Source organism: Stegastes partitus, unplaced genomic scaffold, assembly GCF_000690725.1.
Source record: "Stegastes partitus isolate 25-593 unplaced genomic scaffold, Stegastes_partitus-1.0.2 Scaffold782, whole genome shotgun sequence".
Lineage (NCBI taxonomy): Eukaryota > Metazoa > Chordata > Actinopteri > Pomacentridae > Stegastes > Stegastes partitus.
The window spans coordinates 191,703-212,933 of NW_007578513.1; the positions used below are offsets into that span (position 1 = coordinate 191,703).

At 42.0% G+C, this 21,231-nt stretch overlaps 1 protein-coding gene across 1 annotated transcript in view; it reads left to right on the forward strand.

The window, feature by feature from the left end:
- The first annotated feature begins 16,684 nt into the window (after positions 1–16,684).
- Positions 16,685–21,231, forward strand: part of robo3 (roundabout, axon guidance receptor, homolog 3 (Drosophila)) — a 90,664-nt gene continuing 86,117 nt past the window's right edge. The window contains exon 1 of the mRNA XM_008292072.1: positions 16,685–16,969. Within this exon, the coding sequence (XP_008290294.1) occupies positions 16,906–16,969 (64 nt within the window). The 5' untranslated portion in view covers positions 16,685–16,905. The remainder of the gene's footprint in view (positions 16,970–21,231) is intronic.

The following is a 21,231-nucleotide window of genomic DNA, read 5'->3' on the forward strand; positions in this document are numbered from 1 at the left end:
AATCACCTTGCAGCTCTAATTCACATTCATGAATGGCAGAAAAAACAAAAACTAAAGCTGTGATGATCTTTGAAACTCGCCAGTATCAAAAAAAAAAAAGCCTTAAAGGTTGCTCTGCACTAAACCTGTCACCAAGGCGCTGCACAGTCATGTTGCTTCTAGAAGACTAATATAATAATGAACTGCTTTATTTATTCATACAGTTCACACAGCATGACTCTCCGTCACTTGTATAAAGTATGCTGTGGAAGCAATCCATACCTCCTGTGTCACCTTTATTCTCAACAGTTTATGTGGACTGTTAAGGCCGGTTTATTCAGTGCTACCTTACTCTAGCTGACATTGATCACTGCCCCTCTGGGCCCAGGTATCTCTCTCTCTCAGAGGTAACAAAGCCTTGTGGAATGCTTCTCACCCCTCTCCCTGACCCCTGCGAGTGTTTGGACTTGGCTCTCACCCACCGTCTCACATTTTCCCCTTGAGGTAGCGAGGCTTAACCCTGACAGCCCATGAAGAGGGTTGAGGAGTAAAGCCAGCGCCACTTTTCACTGGACTCTTTGCATTTGCTCGTCAGGCAGGGGAGGGTGAAGGAAAGCACCGAGAGGCATGGAATCTAGTGCCGTGTAAAGAGAGAAAGCTCCTTGAGGGACCTTTAGGGCTTATTCAGACTGGAGCCGGAGAGGAGCCTCTAACATGAGACCGATGAGAAAGTACCCTGCGCTGGTGGATTTTCAGCGCTGATCTTTATTTTATAGCTTTGTTGTGTGAAAGTGCGTGGAGCTCAAGGTTTCACAGGGTTGATTTCAGCTAATTAGATAACAACATTATCTCTCTTAATCCCAGTTTGTGAAGACAAAAAACAAATCAAAGCACACAAATTAGCCAGTGCAGCTGTAATTGATTGCTTGCATTCACAGTTTTCACACAGTTTCTACATCGGACCTGGACGGTCATATTTGTTTTCCTGTTTGCTGAAGGAACATAAATCTACAATTATAAGTCAAGTTGTGAAAACAGACATAAAGCTTAAAACTGGCAGCTTTAATTTCTTCATTTTACATACAGTCAATCAAGTAAAGTGATCCAAATAAAATCATCAGATTAATGTGTTCTTACAATTAAATACTATATAACCAAAGTATTGGTTTCCACATACAGTGAAATTATAGAGAATCATTTTCTTTGCTTTTTTAAATATATATGAACCCTTGTTGTGGCAGTGACTTTATTTAACCTGGTGTAATGCAGGCACTGCTTACTGTGGCTTTAACAACTGGACAGCTCCACCCCTGTATGGATGACAGCCATTATTTCCAATAGCTTTTGTGTCATTGTTTAGGTGAACCTCCTGTGTGACAAATATATGGCACAAAGCCATCCAGGATACAACACAAACATCACATGTTCTTCTTTCAGTTGCCAAGATATCTTCTACATTAACACCCTGAGCTATTTGTGTTTTTGTACGAAATGACTACTGTGAATGGCATGCTGCTCTTTCTTCGTTTTCTCTTCCAGAGCCAGATGTAGGTGTCCCTTTTTGCATGCAGGACACAATACAGAGCCATCTAAAAAATGCACTAATAGCAAGATAATAAGCTGGGAACAGCTCGTCCTTCTGCTGCTCTGTGAAGTCTGTATGTCAGTGCTGCTTAACACTATTCAGCTGCATCCTATCTGATTTATAACATTTCACTTAGCCGGGGCCAGACATGAACAAACAGATCTCTCCTAATGGTGCTTTTATGAGTTTGATTGATCTGGATTGATGCACTCTGTATCCGTAAGTTAACCTCCCACTCCAAAGTGCGACGTGACAAAAGCTTCCACCTTCCTCTTTCGGCTTTTGTACCAAACGTACAGCCAGCCATACCATTTGAATTCACACGAGTACGATGTGACAGAGTTTATCTTGCTTTAAGCGGTTCAGGTGGTGATTAACAAAGCCGTGTGAATTCCCTGAGAGAGACTGTTCAGTTCCACAAACTCATGTTCTCAACTCTCCACGACCTGCTGATGCTGCCACCAGCTCGAGCACAGACTTGCTGCCTCCGTTTACACGCCCGAGTCTGCCTGGAAGATTCAGGGCTCGCCAGATTCATTCGTGTACCAGAGTCCCAGTTCCAGCAGTGCTTGTTAGCCTGTTAGCCTGTGGATATTATTCCCAGTGTTTCGCTGTGTAAATAATACACATTACTTTGTAAAAAAAAACCTATTATTTGGCAGAGTTTTGATACTCAAATACTCAAAATACTAGATATATACCAGAAATCTAGAGCCAGTTTACAGAGGTTACAAACCCCTAAGCATCCTGGCACTAATTTAATTTCGATCTGCATGTTCGGTTGTTTAGCAGAGTACACCGACAAGGTAGCAGGCATGTTAAGATTGTTAGTCATTGTTAATCAATTACTGCTTAATACTGGCACCAGCAAATTAGCAACAGAGCACAGAGATCCTATCCTGTCCTTACTTCTTTAGGTTGTTTAACAAAAGGTTCAAGCTATGGCTGTTTTTGTACTTTTAATCGCTGACCATATCACAAACATCATCAAATCAAATCTGTCATGAGGGGACAAGATTGTTTTTGGATTAATTATATGTGTATTTATAGTTCAGTTTTGCGACCTCTCCCTACAAAGTTTCACCACAATCAAGTTTCACAATGATTGTCAAGGCATGCAAGTCTTGGGTCAATAATGGCCCATTAACCATTGGTTTTGGGATGGTAATATATGTATGTGACTCCCCAGCACTCAGTCTGAACTGAAGAAGCCTATTGGAGGAGCGTTGAGACATCCAGTGGCTTTTTCCTGAAGCTCTTAGGATCACCGTGACCTACAAGGACATACATGTGTATCACATATTTTAATAAGAAATATTCCACATGCCTGTAAATGTAAGTTGGCTGATCCAATTAGGAGCAACTTGCAACAAGAGCAAAAGCAGCCTAAGATCATGCATCACTGACCTTACATAGAACCGCTAATTACTTACTGCAAGAGTTATTAATATGTCCTATAGCAGCCGTATATATCTCAGTGGTGTGCCGTCAGGGCCAACGAGGCAGAATCACCGACTTGCATTGTAATATTTTCCCATTAATCTTTTTACATTATTCCCAATCGTCTATTCTCTTCATTTTATAGTGTCTCTGGGCTGTGGTGCTTCCAGCAGTCTATGTTTATATTAGAGGTTTTATACAATCATATTTCAGCCATCATGTGTTGCCAGGGTCACAGAAATCTGCCCTGAGGCCTTCAGAATCAAAAGTGCAGGCGCCTGTAGCTTAAAATGCATTGTAATGAAACTGTTGCTTTAACCAATCAGATGTAGAGTTGGTGGTCCAAGGACCAGCTAGTTGGCTACGATGATGTCAGCACCTTCACGTCCTCTGATTGGATGGTCAGAGAGCTTCGCCAAAGCTAGCGGTTCATATCTATAGCGACCTGCACAAGCTAAAACTTTATCATAAAAGTATTGTTTGTTTTGTTTTTTTTAAGTTAATCAAGCGGACATTCTCAGCCTTAAAGCAAATTAAAACTTATGGCAGAAATATGACTTTCAGCATCAGCCTCCATGGCAACAGAACAGGACTTACTGTTGGAAGTGAAACTCACGGATTAGCTGCTCTACAGAGTGATTGAACTGTTTATGATGAAAGAAATGAGGATGTAGTTTGTGTTCAAATAATTCCAAGTTGATGCTCCTGCTAGATGTGATGTATGTGGTGCCACTGTGGCTGCAGTTAATGGAGACTTGTTGAATTGTTTTAACTGTGTTTCTTGCTTTAGTGATGGCATTCATTCTCACTATATGAGATACCTGTCTGCGATCCTGTTATGCTGCCTTTCTGCATAATACTGATGGTTTCTATAGCCGTGGCGTCATAATGACGGAGTTAAGAGGTGGTTTGATTCAGGTAGGATGCCACTGAAGGCCTAGGAGGAAAATGCACGGCCTGCCGCTGATATGTGTGTGTATACATAAAGGAAGACAGATTTTGTTAACCCAAAAAAAGTCTTGTTAAAGAAAGACCCAAGATCCCAAGCAGTGTAAGCGCTTGAGCCTGAAAAGTGGCCTGAATTGCACTGACCTTTCCTCCTGATTACAGAAATGCTTTCATGAACCTCCCTCCCCTCCAGAGTTGCCTTTGCCACATTTAAGGTCTACCTGGAAGCCCTTAGTGTGGCACCTGTGGGAACTTGAGATGGATTTGGAGATATATATGTGTGATTCTTGATTACTCTGGTTTCTGCATTGCTGTCTGCTGAGTGATACAGACGCTGAATATGGAAAGCAGTTGTGATTTCATTCATACTACAGTACAGGTGTCTCTCTGCTATGTAGATGGTGGCATTCAGCCACTCACACTAAACACAGAGAAGCAGGCAGGGCTCTCGTGGATCTTTCTGAAAGACTGGCTGTGAGGATACATCAGCTGATTAGAAATGAGGATGTAGCACCGTGTCAGTGATTATTCCTGAGGTCTGCCAAATGCTATGAAGTCACCTGCTGATAAGAGTTTGTTGCCTTCCACAGTGGGTGCTCATAATACAGCCTTTGTGGGGAATGACTACTATGTTTTGGCACTGTCAATGTATTATAAATCGTTTAGTAATGAATTCACAAGGTGTGGATGTCAGAGAATGACCTCATACAGTGTCTGCACAACTCAAGTATTTGTTTTGTGCACCATTTGTTCTTCTAGCACTTGCACAGTCAGGGTGCTTACAGTCTGCATACAGTCACTAATGTTGTCACTGCAGAGGAGATGATGATGCGGTTTACTTCACATGGGCATGCCAACATGGAAAATGTGAATTTGTGGTTGGCGGGCACGATGGTGGAATCATCTCCCAGCAGGAAGGTTCTCTGTGGAGTTTGCATGTTCTTCCTGTGCCTGTGTGGGTTTACTACAGATGCTCTGGCTTCTTCTTACATGTCCAAAGACATACACAGTAGGCTAATTAGTGATTCTAAATTTGCTGTAGGTGTGAGTGTGTTTCTGGTAACCCTGTGATGGATTGGTGACCTGTCCAGGATGCACCATACCTTCACCCTAAGCCTGCTGGGATAGGCTCCAAATTCCCTTTACAGGATAAATTAGACATAACTAATGGATAGTAGGATGAGAATCGGCTATGTCACGTGGAATGACACCTGAATGTACGACTGATTGAATCAATTTTGCGCTGAGATTCAGCGTCAGATGTTCACTTGTCGTACCGTACATTCTGGAGGACTTTGATTCTAAAAATCCTTGAGAGAACAGCCGACAATGGTTGTACTCTGCATGCTGCATGAGTGTTGAAATGGATGTGATTGCTTGAGTCTTAAATTCCTCAGAGGTTTAGATTGCCTCTTCCAACTCTCAAACATGCAATTAGAATATCCTCAACACACCAGACTCTGGTGCAATGTAAAGAAATACAGCCAATGACAGTGTTCTTGTATGCAGTAAGTATTATCCTGTATTTTGCCGTCGCCCATTAAAATGAGAACATGTCTGCTGTAAGGGTTTTATCAGATCAATTTTCAATACTTACAAATGAGCTAGCTGTGTATATCCATCGTGTAATTACGTTTCCTTTCCAATTTGCCAGACACAACAGCTCTGTCTTGGAAATATAATGGGCTATTTTGCATCAAACGCAGCTAAAGCAATAACAGAATATTAGCTTACCTCTCAGCAGGAGTCCAATGAGATGGGGGTCAAATTCAATGCAGGAGACAAAGCTTCTGGCATTTTCTGTTCGCAATCAATGTGAGAAACATTGCCTGATCTGCGTACATGTGTGATAATTGCTCCCTGGAAGAGGATATGATGAAACAATGGTATGAAATGGGGGAATTACATCACGATGCAGTCTCCGTTCTGATTTCAGTCTCACAGATCCTCTCACAGTCTTTCATGCTGCTTCCTCGTCGCAAGTCTGTAAACTTTCTTCAGATCCCTTGATTGGTAAACAGGCGTCACACTTCATTCGTTAAGTAATCAGGCTTACATGACAAGGATATACATGAATAAACTGAACAGGAAATTAAATAATTCAAATTAGCAGTTGGAAATCCATTCACATAAATGCCTTTTCTTTAAGTCTAGCCGGTGACATCCTATGTATTCCTACTGAAAATGAGGCATCTTGGGCAGGACAACTAAGTGCTAGGCTTGAATGGCTCCTGTCACACACCATAATAGCTGGTAAGAAAGGCCAGGGCTGCCTGTTAACGCCAGGTGAGAGCAGGAATGGAGCCGGAGGAGCTTGTCTGTGGAGCCGAGACAATTTTGTTCAGTCTCTCCGGCAGCTTTGTGTGTGTTGGAGGGAGGGCTGTAATTGCTGCTGCTATTCCACCCTCCCTCCACAACCCCCCCCCTTTTCCTGAGACCTGGTGCAGACTGGGAGAATTGGAAGAGTCATTTAATCTCAGAGGAAACGAACGGATGGGAGCTCTGTGGGGTGGGGAAGCAGAGGAGGCTAAATTACAGAGCAGCACGGTGTGGCAGCCGGCTGTGCGCTCTGACCCTCTGTCCTGACACCACTTGGAGCCTGAGAAGAAGGCTATTTCAAACGAGGTGCACATCTTCTGCCAAGAAACTACAGGGAGTAGAAACAATAACCTGACATTCTGCACAATATCATGCAATCCCATGCTACAATCATGCAATAAATACGGCTTTTCTGAAGATTATATTGCTCATCAATCAACGACAATAGCGCCGTTATGTTCTGTTTCAATTATGTTGCTATAGAGCTAGTGTACAGTCGTTTGTGGACAGCAGGATATTTTACTGGCTGTGTTGCCTTTACTATGTTTTGACATCTATCTATCAATACCCCTAATAACAGGAGCATACTACATAAAGTGAAAAGTTTACATAAATGAATTGTGATTGAAATCCGACCCTTAACAATCCGAAAACCTTGCTATCCGACAGGTTTTTAGGAAAAACAAATGGAATCCATGAAAAATAACCTTAACATACCGACAGCCTTGGATTCAGACTCTGACATGACATTTTATGTCATAAATAAGGATAACAGCGTATTATCTGACTTAACGATCCGACAGATTGGCTACGGTCAGACTGCAGGACTTAATGCTCAATTCGGATTTTTTGGGTGAAATCCAATTTTTTTGCGACTTCGTTGCTATTGCTATTGGGACCAGCCCTACTAGTTATTACAACAACTATGAACAATAATAAACTACAAATGAGCCTTCAAGCATCAAGCCTTCCTTGTATCTCGACCTCCGTCTCGACAATCCGACAGCCTTGCTATCCGACATAACAGAAGGTTTTACATGTAGTGTCGGATTATCGAGTCACAACTGTACCATTTTCCAAAACAGAAACTCAACTTGCTGTGATATTTGTTGTTATATGTTTGTTTTTTCAGCATTTTTAAAGTCGCCATTTCCAATTATAAATAAGAAATGATGTTACTTAGAGCGTTTATAGTTACACTTGCATGAGGAGGAGGCGTTGCTTACCAGCAAGTGCTTCCCCAAAGCCAGCTAATCAGGAGAGTGGACTTCTAGGGAGGAGGGGCTTAAAGATGCAGACACTAAACTGGTTGGCTACGTAACTGGCAGTATGTGAATAAGAAGAAACTGCTTCTTTTTTTAAAAACTGAATGCAAGTGGAGTTGGAAATGAATTCATTTAAGAAATTAGAAATGACCGCATAGTCAAAAAAATTGCTGTTCAAGCTAGAAGAGAGCATTCTGAACAGACTCTGAGCTGCTCCCTCCATAATTGGAGTTTGGTTCGATTTATGCACAAACGTACTTTTCAGTGTTTAGGCAAAGCAGGTGATCATATTGAGAAGGAACTGGCTTCATCATGCTGGGCAGAGAAGGGATGCATGCTGCAGTCACTAAATCTAAAATGTGTGACTTTACATTTGGCATTAACACTTATCCAGAGTTTAAGGACTGCTAAAATGTGTTAGTATGCAGAGGGATTATTTTTACAACAACACTAAATTTCTAATCTGAATGAAAATAGGTTTTATGTTAAAAATGTTGTTTTGCAATTAAAGTGTTGTGTGTGAATGCCGCTACAAAGACAGATGAGTTATTCCTAATTCTGACGTACAAACATAGTATAGACAAAGAAAAGATCTTTACTTGTGCTTCTAACAGCAATCATCACTCTTTTGACATTGAATGACACCCTGAAGCATTTCCTGACCGGACTCTGCTTTCACTATCTATCAGTGCTTTTCAACACCAGTCCAAATCACAGTTTTTTTTTAAATTTATTAAAAATTCATGGACATATGGTTAGATTTTAATTAGGTCTACGCTCAAACATCATTTTAAAAGATTTGGTTTAAAGTAATGTTTTTAAGCCATCGGTGCTTGCTTTTGGTGGAAAACAGAAAGTGATCTTCTTTTTTTGTGCATTGCAGGAAAAAGAAGGAAATTAAATCAAGTCATTATTCAGAGAGTTCTGATGGCGATGCTCTCAATGCAATCACATTCACAAAGTTAGAGAAATAGGAAGCTTCGAATAGGAGGAAATGCTGCAGAAGCTTTAAAGGTGCTTTTAGTTTAGAGTCAAATAGCAGCTAAAAGCACACAACAGTGTGAGCAGACACACTTTTTAATATTATATTTCACTGCTATTAGGTCTAAAAATACAATCTTGCAGTTTCCTGTCTTGGTATTTTTTAAAGTTTCCCATATAATGGCTTAGCTTGTAGGTTTTGGTCATGATGTGAGATAAATAACAATGTAAACGTTTAATTAAAAATTGCCTGAAATGGGGGCTGCAAGGTGATTGGCGTCGTTGCCTCACGTCCTGGTGAGGACACTCAGGATCTTTCTGCGTGGAGTTTGCATGTTCTCTCCGGGTTCTCCAGCTTCCTCCCACAGTCCAAAAACTGATAGACTGGTTACCTGTCCAGGTGTCCCCTGCCATTGCCCTAAGTCAGCTGGGATAGGCTCCAGCCCCCCACGACCCTAGTGAGGATTAAGGGGTGTATAGATAATGGATGGATGTCCGAAATGGATTTCATGACAAATTAGGGTAAAACAAGGGTTCTCATGTCCAATTAGCCTCATGTGAAGTGCAGTAAGCTGATAAAAAGCACAAGAAACCCTCAATGAAATCAGTATAAGTAGTATAAGTATCAGTATAAGCCACAAAGAAACTCAAAACAAATACAAATAACCCCAGAAGTGTCACAAAGAGATACAAACCCACACAACACAAAACTACACTGACTCAAAATAACCAGAAAAAGATACAACCCAACAAAAGCAAAATGAATAGAAAATAGATACACAAGAGAAAAAAAATGACCACAAGGAGAGACAAAACACCTGCAGAGACATCCAGAAGAACCCCCGTGAGATGCACGACTACGAAGTGCAAAATGATTTTTTTTAAAAAGTAAATGATTTGGGTATTTCGTGTAGGTGGTTGAGAGTCCTTTTTACAAGTCTTTGGCCAGGGACAAAATGTCACATGGTTCAGAGATTCTTGGAGAAGTCAGCCTCAGTCTTTTCATGTAATGTCAGACTGACTCCATGATACAGAGATCAGGACTGTGAGGGGGCGGAGCCATCTGTTGCAGGACTCATTGTTCTTCTTGTGGCTGAAGATAGTTTTATATATACTCTATATTTGAAAATAAAAAATAACAAATATAAGGAAAGCGGAGGTGAACAGTGGTGTTGTGTGTCAAAGCACGGCATTTTGTTGACCCATCCATCCACCCTGACTTCCTCCATGAATATTGTGCTTCTATTACAGCCATTATTAATTATGAGATCAGGATCATACTTTTGGTAACATCTGTGTTACTTGAATATGTTGTTTTGGGGCATTTATTGACTACACAATGTTAGCAATGCTGGTTTTGTGGAGAGGGCAAACCTAAATTAAACAAGATGATGTAGTAATGACGAGACATTATTCTGAAAATGGTAAGATGCATTTTTATTCCAGTAAAGATGTGTGTTTCCAAACTCTCTCCTGATGAGAGCTGGTGTCTCACGTCTGTCCTCAAAGCACCACTGGTGTCCAGAGGAACCACTAGCTCAGAAACTAAAACTATGTAAAGCACATGCCATCTGTGTTACTGCAGCCATCTCAGTTCCCAGACCCAATCCCAAAGATCAATTAAGGGAGAGCACAGAGTCACACCATTGCTGTAATGTATTCCAAGGTGCACTGAAGCTCCTGAGGCTCAGCGCCAATAAAAACATCCAGGATGCCTTCATGTCCTCATCATCTTGCAAACTCAGAAAGACAGCCAAGTCATAAATTGCAAAATTGCAGTTTAGACATTGACTATAACTACTTTTATCAGCCATTTTAGTCCTCCGTCATAACCCGTTTCAGTTATTGGCAACCCACTCAAGTGCAAGTCTTCAGAGAGACATCCATACAGCTCTTGGTGTGCCTGCCAAACCGAATCCCCACTCATTACAAAATACAATCAGTTTATGAAACCAGTTGAATTTTAAAAGCCCAGTAGATAGACAAGAGCTTAATGTCGCCTTTGACACTCCAATCTGCCCTTCCCATCATTATGTGCGGTGGCAAACAGACGGGGACGCCCCGGCCCACTCTGTCTTCATACACCCATATCAATTGGTAGATTTGCAGAGGGCGTTGAGGGGGGGTGGAGGTGGATGTGGTGGGGGGAACAAACGCACGTCTCGCTTCACAGCCCCAAAATTAATAGGGGGCCTCTCATTATGGAGAAATGGGAAAGACAAAGAGGTCTCCGAGAAGACAGGAGGGAGCCAGAGAGGTGGATTCTTATATAATGAGACGAGAGGAGAGAAGGTGTGAAGGAAACGGCGAGAGAAGTAATGATAAATGTGAAAGAGAACTCCGGTCTGAATTGCAGTCCACTGGATCTCTCTCTCACATTTCTTTTTTCGCTCGTACTGTGGACCGAATCCAAGCTGCGAGAAACCGGCAAAAAGAAACAGGAAATTAGTTGCCACCTTAATAGCTGCACTGCTGTACTGCCTCCCCCTCTTATTTTCTCCCTCATTTTTCTCCTTCCATCCCTCAGGGAGGTTGGGTAACAGCCAATCTCATTGAAAGGCAGATCAATAAAGAGATATATTGTCATCTCAGAACGCCACCCTCTTAATCAATTAATCTATAATAGAATCCATTCACTGGAGCCTCTTAAAGGGCCCGTTCTCCCATTACCGCGAATGGGTCAGAGAGGGTGCAGAAGTATGAGGGTCTCATTACTAATAATGGAGGAAAAATGCTGGAATGGGTTCAAATGTATAGCTGTAGATACAGGTGATAGGCGGTTAATGGCATCTCAAGGAAACAGTGCTTATATTTCACCGACAATGGGTCAGCCTACCAAGATTACAAGCACTAGTCTTAATGAGTTATTATCCACGCTCTGCTGCATCATCAGATAGAAGGACACATACATTAGGCTGCGCATAATTCTCTAAATGTACAGGGTCCTTACTGCAAAGTATGCTGTTGATTCTATCTTAATACAGTATTTTTTTTCAAGCTGTGGCAATGGTGTGGCTATAGCAACATGATAAACCCTCCATCACGGTCATTTATGTGGGGGTTGTAAAAGTACTAAAGATGAACATTTACTGTTGGAAAAGCAGCGTCTAAGGTGTAAATTAGAGCTCAAGGTTGGTGCCACTAAAGAAAATATATTATCACATTTTTATTATGTGCCCTTAACAAATGAATTCACAAAGACTAATCTTTGACATCAACAGCCGTGGGAGCACAAATCTGAGGGACCGCCGCCTCCCCCCTCCTTTAACTTTATCAGCTCTAATTGTAAGCGTGCAAAATTACCTCTTGCATACTCCCAACAGTATCAGAGCTGCCATCGCTGTTGTTGATACATGGTAATGGGGATTTATAGCCAGGAAGGAAACGTTTCTGGTAAAGGATGTAGGCCATTTCTTTGCAGGCAGAACAGTACATCATTTTACACGGTGTTTTGTAGACTTGTTTGACTTGTTCAAGTGAACAAGAAGACGATTGTTTTGTGTGATTTGAGGCTATATTTTACAGAATGATTTCAGCTCAGTCAATTCTACATTTTTAAAAAAGTGTTTTTTTCTGTTCTGCACCAGTATGTTCCTTAGCCAGGGTTACATAAGACCCAGTGTACATGTGTCACAGCAATAAACGAGGCCTTTTGCACTCAGCGCTCATCCTCTGAGCGAGAACACATCCTCTCCTTATCATCTATACACCAAATTACAGGCTATTTTTAACCGTCAGACAGAAGAACAACTGAATCATGTCCGTTTTCATTTAATGAAATACCTCCAAGGTCACGTATTACTCCATCCTCAGAGGTGAAAAGGTGAGTCACGTCTCTATAATATAAGTCTGGACGCTGCCGTAACCACCTCGTGTTTGGAAAACACATTCGAGGAAATCTTTTATGCTGCTAAGCGCTAGACGTGATAGAGCAATCACAGAGCGGCTTCTGCACGAGGAGCATTAGACAAGAGAAAATGACGATGCAGCTATTCAGAACGAGGACAGTCTCATCAGAAATTAATGACACTTTTGCTTTCGCTCGCCTTCCTTATTTTATTATTTCGGAGCTGAAATGCAAAGTGAGATGTGTGTAATAAGTCCAAACGGCGTTCTGAGTTGCTCATTTGGTCTCCTTCACAATTGAAGTTTGATTTCTGAGGAAAAAGTGGGCACTTGATATTTCTATTTCTTTTTATGAAGGCATTTAATCAACTCCAAACAGTGCGGAATAATGGAATTGCTTGTCGTGGCAGCACAGCCTCAGCAAAAGAGAAATAAACAATCCAGAGGTCAGGCATACATCATAGTCTCAATTCACTTAGAGTCATTCGTTTATTTATGAGAATAGACTCAGTTGCCCAATGCATTATGAAAAGAACACGAGTTTTTTTCATAAAATGTTGATACATATATCTTGATCTTCGCTCGTTTCATGTTGAATTTTAGCTCTCTCGGTGGATCTGTGGTAATTATTCATTCATCGCAACCGTCAGCTGGTGAAGCTTTCTGTCGCCATTACTGCTGTCATTGTTTCAGCAGACACATAATCTCCTCACCTCTCCATTTGTTTTTTGTGAATTCCACAGACTTTGTTCAAACAGTAAAGTATAACAAATGGGTGAGAGAAATAAAAACTCCGACCACTCAAACCTTTCCTGGTAATTGAACTCCATAGAGGTTGTCTTGTCCTGTGCTTCCAGGATTTTTTTTTTTTCAAGCTGGCATTTCCCAAAACGGACTCTGAAGGCCTTTACAATACTTTAAACGAATTGCAAAAATGGCCTCATAAAAAAGCCTTTGTGTGTGGAGAGGGCGTAATTCTATGATCTATGGCTCAGCTGCAAGTGTGCTGCACGGCACCAATCCACAGTGATGAGCTGTCTTTGTAATTCAGCACCTAATGTGGATAATTAGTCTAAATTCATGGAGTGCTTGATTCCACTGACAGCTACGCCAAATGTTTGACGAAGGCACCAAAGTAGCAGCATCAGTCACAGACGAACGGAAATGCATTTAGTGGAGGGCCTCATCATGTTTTATTCAATCACAGAGCAATGCTCAATTAATCAGTTTCTGCAATTAAATTAAACATGTACATGCATAAAACATGAAAGAAATATCAGGGATGTTTAAGTGCCGCTTGGTTCTCAGCACGCCTGTGAACCCAAAAAAGAGAGAATTTATTCTCAGCCCTCCACAACAGGCTGTGTTACTTTAGTGATGGGGAATTATTTCTGTTTGGCCCAGCGCTGAGAACAGGCTGAGACAGAACGTGTTGAAGCTCATCTTAGTATGCACTGCTGGATGCATACCACCATCCAATGCATTTCTATAAATGTCAAGAGCTGTGTGTTTACTAGGTCTGTCTGACCCCTAATATTTATTCAGCTCAACAGCACTCTACCCAATCATTCCTTATTGCTTCATTGCAGAATTGTGGCTCTTGCTATGTCAAGTCTCATTGGCTGCAGTTTGCCGTATCTCCTGGCACATGTAATATTGCTTTTCGCTTTCCATCAAGTGCAGGCAAAGCCTGTGCTCAGATAAATAGTGACATTTTGCAGTGGTGTGTGGGGTTTGTTTGTATCTCTTGAGCCTGAGTCATTTTCATTGCCTGATTTGTATACATAGCGCCACTGTCGGTACGATCAAAGGTCTTTCACATGTAAGACAAATTTGCATTTGGACTCACTCATACCACTGCCAACATAATTTATGCCTCCCTGGTAAGATAACAGCTTAGAGATAAATGTTGACATTTGCACCACATTGAATATTGTGACTTCAATGAAAAAAAAGGTTGTTTCTAAATGGATTCAAGTAGAATCATTACAGCAACAGATTAACATTCATACTCTGAATGGTTCAAGGATACAAAATGCTTCTAATAGACTTTGATGATGGTAATAATTTGGGTAAAGTTGGAAAACTTTTTTCATATTAAAGAGAAATTAACATCTTGTTCAATTAGATCTAGCGGATCATTTAATTTAATATTACCATAAAGGTGCTGAAAACATACGGCTAAAACAAACCCAAGAAATAAAATCATGTCCAACATTACTGATCAGCTCATTGAAGCCTGGACTCCACAGACCTCTGAAGGAGTCCTGTGCTATGAGGAACCAAGACGTTAGCAGAGGTTTCTTTGAATAAGGGAAGTTGTTTTTCCAGCAGATTTGGGAAATTTGGAGGCCGAGTCACCACCTTAAACTCTTTATGTTCCATGTAAGCTTCCTCAAATCCTTAGTAACAATGCTGTCAGTGTGACAGGGAGCATTATCCAGCTGAAAGAGGCTACTTTCATCAAGGCATGCTGCTACCATGAAGAGTTGTACATGGTCTGCAGCAATGTACATGCAAGTGCAGCATGCTTCCCAGCAGAACATTGCCAAGAGCATCACACTGCTTGCTGCCATCTCTTCTCCAGGTAAAGGACACACACACACCTGACCGTATGCATGATGTAAAAGGAAACACAGCTCATCAAAACCAGGATTGGATTGCTCCTTGGTCCAGTTCTGATGGTCATTGTGTGCCCTTTCAGTGTTGGACAGGGGTCAGTATGGACACGCTGAGCAGTATGCAGCTGCGATACATCATGGTCTGTCAGCTTTCTATCATAGTAGTGTTAAGGTTTTTAGATTTGTGTGCGATGTGACCCCAGGGGCCAGTCCTTACTCCCCATGTGCATCAATGGGCCTGACCCTGCACTGGTTTACTGGTCGTCTTTCCTTGGACCACTTTTGGTGTATATATGTGTTTTGGTATGTCAGTTATCTGGCAATCTCTATTTGGTCCATGGTAACGTCACTCAGATCTGTCTTCCTCCCATTTTTCCAGCTTCCAACAACTTTGGGATATGGCTGTTCACTTGCTGCTTAATATAACCCCACTTTGACAGGTGCCATTATGACAAGATAGTCAGTGTTTTTCACTTGACTCATCAGTGGTGTCATTGTTAAAGCTGTTGTTGTGTATACTGATGTATATTTGATTAAAACGACAATTTAAACCAATCATAAACATTATGACTTTAAACACTACTTTTATATAAAATGTATTTCTGTAAATTCCCAATAACTTGGTTCTTTTGCTAATGTATTTCTTTATTTAAAAAACACAGGATAATCTCTAAGAAGCATAAGTAGGGTTCAGGAGGAAGGTCCCTCAGTGGCTCCCACATCATGTGCGTTAATATTGTGTGCAGTGGCCCTTTAAGAAATAGGCGCCGCGATGGTAAAGTTAGACATAATTAAGCAAGAACACACCGGAAGCTGAGTGAGTGTGCCTTCAACATAACACAGTAGGCGATAATATTTACAACAACACAGTAAATAAACTTTATAGAACATCAAAAAAGCGGAATTATTAAAATACATGCCCCACGATATATACACCGTTTATCGTACTGCAGAAATAGAGAAATGTAATCAATAGCTCAACAAGTATAGCATTTTATAGATGCATTAAATCAGGAAGAATTGCAAGTTTATAATGAACAAAATATAAAAAACAAAACAAAACAACAACAAAAAACTTACACTGGCCCATGAGGATCTAAAAAGAGAGAGGTAGCATATGAAATCCTGATAAGACGGACGTTTTAACAACCTGTTATGGACACGTGACGCACCAATCAATGCAACACAGTGCCGTCTGCAACTATCACAGGAATTAACGTTCAAATGTGTTGCTTCCATTAATTAATCCACAAATCGGCCTCAGGCATTGCAACGCATTGTTTCCATCTTAGTCTTATTTTTGAAAGAGAAACCGGAAGTCATCGATGTGAGCGTGGCTGTCTTGACGGCGCCGTGTCTCGCTCCGGGGCCGTGTTGTTGTGGGAGAGGATGTGGGAGTGATTCAGTCCTGGTGGCGCAGCGGAGCGGAGGGACGGAGCGCAGCTACAGGAGGCACAAATGGAGCTGTAACTTTAACAAAGTGGACTTCTCCCCCTGTGGCGATGACTTGGTGTACTTTGGGACTGCTTTCGCCGTGAGAGGATTTCCTTCTGAACATCTTCTCCTCGGTGATGTTCATGTAAAAAAAAAAAAAAACGGGACTCGGTCACCGGGGCGCTTGCTTGCCAATCACAGCCGGCGCTCCTCTCATCACCTGCGGCTCGCTTTTCACCGACCGTCGGTGGTGGTTGGTGAAGAGGAGGGAGGAAAAAAAAAAGTTCCTGTGAGGGGATGTTTGAACTTGTGGGTGAAATCTACAGCTGCTGAGATGCTGCCTGTGGAGTTGGATGCTGGTAGCGGAGGTTTCATCCCATAGACTGGAGCTTTTACGCGCGTCTGTTTGGATCTATGAGCGCTGCTGCTGCTGCTGCTGCTGGACAGACTAACTGCATGTTGTGAAGACTGTGAACAACAGTGTATAATGGAGTACCGTCCAATTCTGGTTCCCCTGCTGGTTTTATTTGCACTCAGAACTTTGGCGTATGGTAAGTTTAAATTGGCATGCGGCTGCTTGTTGTGGGTTTGCACAGATGGAGCCTATGTGCTTCATACCAGTGGCTCCCCAACTAGGTCTCACCTCAAGAGCTCCCTCAGAAATTGTAGTTTTACTTGTGCAAAAGTTACACTTCCCCCCTTTAACACACAGCTGAGTGGATCCTATAAGAAACCATTTGTACACAAGTGAGTAATCCTCCTGGATGATGTCATTTGAAAGGCCACTTAAACCAGCACACATTAGAGTAGCCCATATGCAGCTTTACTGTGTGTCCTGCCCAGGGGACGCTGGGTTCACACCAGCATCTGCTCCCCACAGAAATCCCACTCTGTTGTGCTCATTTATCTCTATTATTAGGCCCATTAGGTGAAGACGTATCATGGGCACAATGCAACTGTGAAACAGTTTCTGTTTGCAGATGTCGGCTCAGTGAGCACGGCAGGGTCGGGAGTTTGAGTCCCCTCCTGGACAACACTGCTGAAAAATGTATGATTTCTTGTTGCTGTGATGAGTTTTGGATAAGATGCTGCATGTTAAATATTAAACTGCTCCATCTCTTTGTGTAGAAGTGTGGCACTGAGCAGAGGCATAATACCAGGAGTTTTGGATGTGGTGTGGTACACAGCTTAGTTTTCTTTGGGTTTGTTGAATCCTTAGATATATATATGCCCCAAGCAGTGTATTTTGTTGTTTAATTGCTTTTTAAAATGACTCTAAATTCAAAGATGTGCACACACACTTTTCATTTCAGCTTCAAGAAGAGAAATATACCACCACTTATGGGCATCATCAGCCAGGAGTCTTTGTGGTAGACTGAGATACCTCTAGGATGATGAAGACCTGCTTAAATGAGACTGGATGCTGGATCCTCAGATCCTCAGATCCTCCATCAGTCACACATGTATCGCTGTTAAATTACCACCGGTTAGCTACAGGCTCTTTGTCAACATACCTCCGCCTTTGTGCTCTGCGCAGAAACACCTCCGACTGTGATGTACAAAAGCAATTTTTTCTGACACAAGTGGGATGATATAGTTTGTGACAGTGCGGTGTCTTTGGGCCCAGCCCTACTGCTGAGACTCCCTTTTTTACAAGGCTGTAAACACTGGCTATGAACCGAGAGCATATGAACTCAGCATCTGTGAAAGTGTTCGTTCACTGACTCCAGATGCTCCTCTGGGACTACAAAGGCTGGATTAAAGCTACTTATTTTCACTTTAGCAAAACACACAGTGATTTAAAAAAAAAAAAAAAAAAAGAGGGCCTGTTCTGTTTTTAGCCGAGATGCTCCTTATTCATTGAAATTTACATTTAAATGCCTGTTTCTGTCACATTCTGCAGAGCTGCGTAGATTAAAGGGAGAAGAATCAGCGCAGATATGGTAAATCTGCGCACATATGGTAATGTGGTAAAATTAGCTTCATGGCACGTGATTAGAAGGACTTCCTGCTCATCGTCCCTTTCCTTTTCACGTCTTGACTGGCCCGCGGAGTCAGAGTCCCATTTCAGGGTCCTGTCTTCAGACTGTTTGGTCAGTAAGGTGACACTTCAGTCCGCCACTCATCTCTGTCACCATCAGTCAACAGTGGTCTCCGGCAGCTCTCCCCGACGGCCGTCAACGGGCCATGTGTTTGCCATGCGCTTTATTGGAGTGACTTCCAGGCAGGGGTTGAAAACAGCTGCCTGCCTTGTTGTCTCGTGAATGTCCCCAAACAGACCAGTTACCAGATCAAATAGCCCGCACCAAACCCTGATACCCACACTGTAATTACAGTCTGAGCACACAACTCCATTTCCTTTAGGGAGGGAAGTGCTGTGGGGTGTAATGTGGCTGAAATAGCACAATTACCAAGACATGTCATTGTTTAAAGCCGTTTCTTGCTGTTTGTGGCGGTCTGTGTTTGCACACGAGGCATTTCAGACATGCTGTCATTTACAGTGACTAAGCGTGGAGGAGCTTTAATGGATCGGTCAAGGACAGTTTGACTGGAGTTATAGCTGCTGCTCAGATTGTATGGAGACATTCCATTTGGTAGAAATGAGAATATTGACAATAGTTTTATGGAGAGACAGTGTCTGTGTCTGAAGCCACCTACTACTAGCACCAATTGGACTAAAATGTGGTATGCAAATAAAAGCAAAATGGATCCACGCAGTCTGCCTTGCTTAGTTTGTCCCACAAAGCAAAGCGCTGGAACATTCCCAACACCAACTTGTAGGGCTTCTTCACAACTTTGCGAAACACTAAACAGCTCTACACTTTTGCCACCAGAGGACTCCTTGGCTGCCTTAAGTTGTACACTGTAATATGAAGGGGCCAAGGTATAATTGATTTTTCGTTCCATTAATTTAATTGCATTTGTTGTCATTGCCACTTGTGTTATTGCATGTGTGAAATGACACAAGACCCGTTGTAGATGTATTTTTATTGAAATTGCTAACTTTCTCATAATGTGACTGAAGCAGCACATCATTAAAATAAAAATAGAAAATCCATCAGTCTGCAGGTTTCATGAAAAGGAGCGCGGTTTGATTGAAACGAGGTTAATGTTACGCTTTCCAAAACCAAAACTGGCTAAGTCTGCATACTAAAAGTAAGAGGATTTAACAGTTCCATACCATAGAGTGCAGTAGTGCACACCACGTTCGTCAATATGATGTTGTTTTAAATACAATCAGAAAGCGATACCTCCATTTTATTTAGGTGGTAATTATGGGAGCCAAATAACAAAGGGTTAACCCAGCTCCAGCTTGTTATGTATCTCAGCCTTACAGTCGGTGTGCATGGCTCATAACAGCACAGCAACATATAGAAGCCCAGGTTTTTGCTATTGGCATATTGACAACATGTCTGCTTTTTTGTAGAGAGAGAAAAAAAAAAGCCACATAGAAACCTTTGTAGTCGTTTTTGAGAACAAACGCTCCCTCACACACTGAGACTACCTTCCTCCTCCTCCCCCACCTGTGTGCCCATCTGTTCCTTACAGATCAATTAGGCTGTCAATAGCTTTGGTGTGATACATTGAAATGAGCCACAGTATACCTCCTGGAAGAAAAAAAAAATAAAAAAGCATTCAAGGTAAAAGAGAATCTTAATTTACACTGACTGAAAAATAACACTCAAAAAGTCAGGGCAAGGATCTAAACATCCTTTTCCTGTCATCTCAGAATCAGCAGCGTTAATCACGCGCTGGAATTGCTGTTTGAAGCTTTAGTTGCCTATTTCCGCATTTTTTTTTTTTTCCAGGCCTGCTAAATTTAGAAGTTAGAAATAAGTCATCAAAAAAACAAAACAAAAAACAAAAAAAAAAACTGGGAGTTGAGCTGGATTTCTGTCTGCCTGTCACTGAACAGCCACTCATTATGTATACCCAGGATAATAGAATTTCACAGTCCCAAATATTCATTACACAACAGTTTGACGAGGCCTCGTGATGCATTATTAACAAGTTATTTGTGCATTCCACTGTAGGAAATGAAAAAAACAAAACAGTCTTTTTTCTTTTTTAAATGTAACTTCAGTGTGTTTTTCACAACTCCCATCAACTGCACCCCCTCTCTTAATGGTAATGCTTATTCTCCCGCACATTCCTAGCACAGAGGGCCAAAATAAGCAAAAAGATGAGGCGCATAGACTTCTACCGTCAAAGTAAAGGGCCTTAAACTGAGCAGGAAGTCTATTTAGCAGCGGGTGCTGACAAGACAAGTCATCTCTGGCTTCTCCTTGAAGGGCTCAAGAGCGACCGCCTGAGGGGCCTGACACAATACCGCCTGAGCTTCCCACCTCGGGCTGCAGACAGATGGATGGCCCCCGACATTAGTTCCAGTGGTTTTAGGAGCGCCGACCTCTCCGTTGCCGGTCATAATACTGAAATAGACAGGGAGTGAGGTGAGCCACGGGCCACTGCTGTCTCACTGTAGTGCAAGTCTCAATCACAGAGGCCCCGAGAGGCTGCATAATCATGAGGTGTAATCCAGCCGGTATTTGGATAATACAGGAGCTATAGGTGTTGTTTTGCATTGCATGAACAGAATCAATTTTGCTGTGGTCTCCCAGCGGAAGAATTTTCCTCGCTGTCATTGGATGAGGGATTAAAGTGACTTGAAAACGTCCCCGTCAAATGCTGACTGCAACAAATCTGACAGCTTCATCTCTGGAGAGGCGTCTCCCTGCCCTGGAATCCTCTGTGCCCACAAAAAATGGGACAAATCCGCAATGTCTACACACCTTCAAAGAGGCCTTTGGTGTGT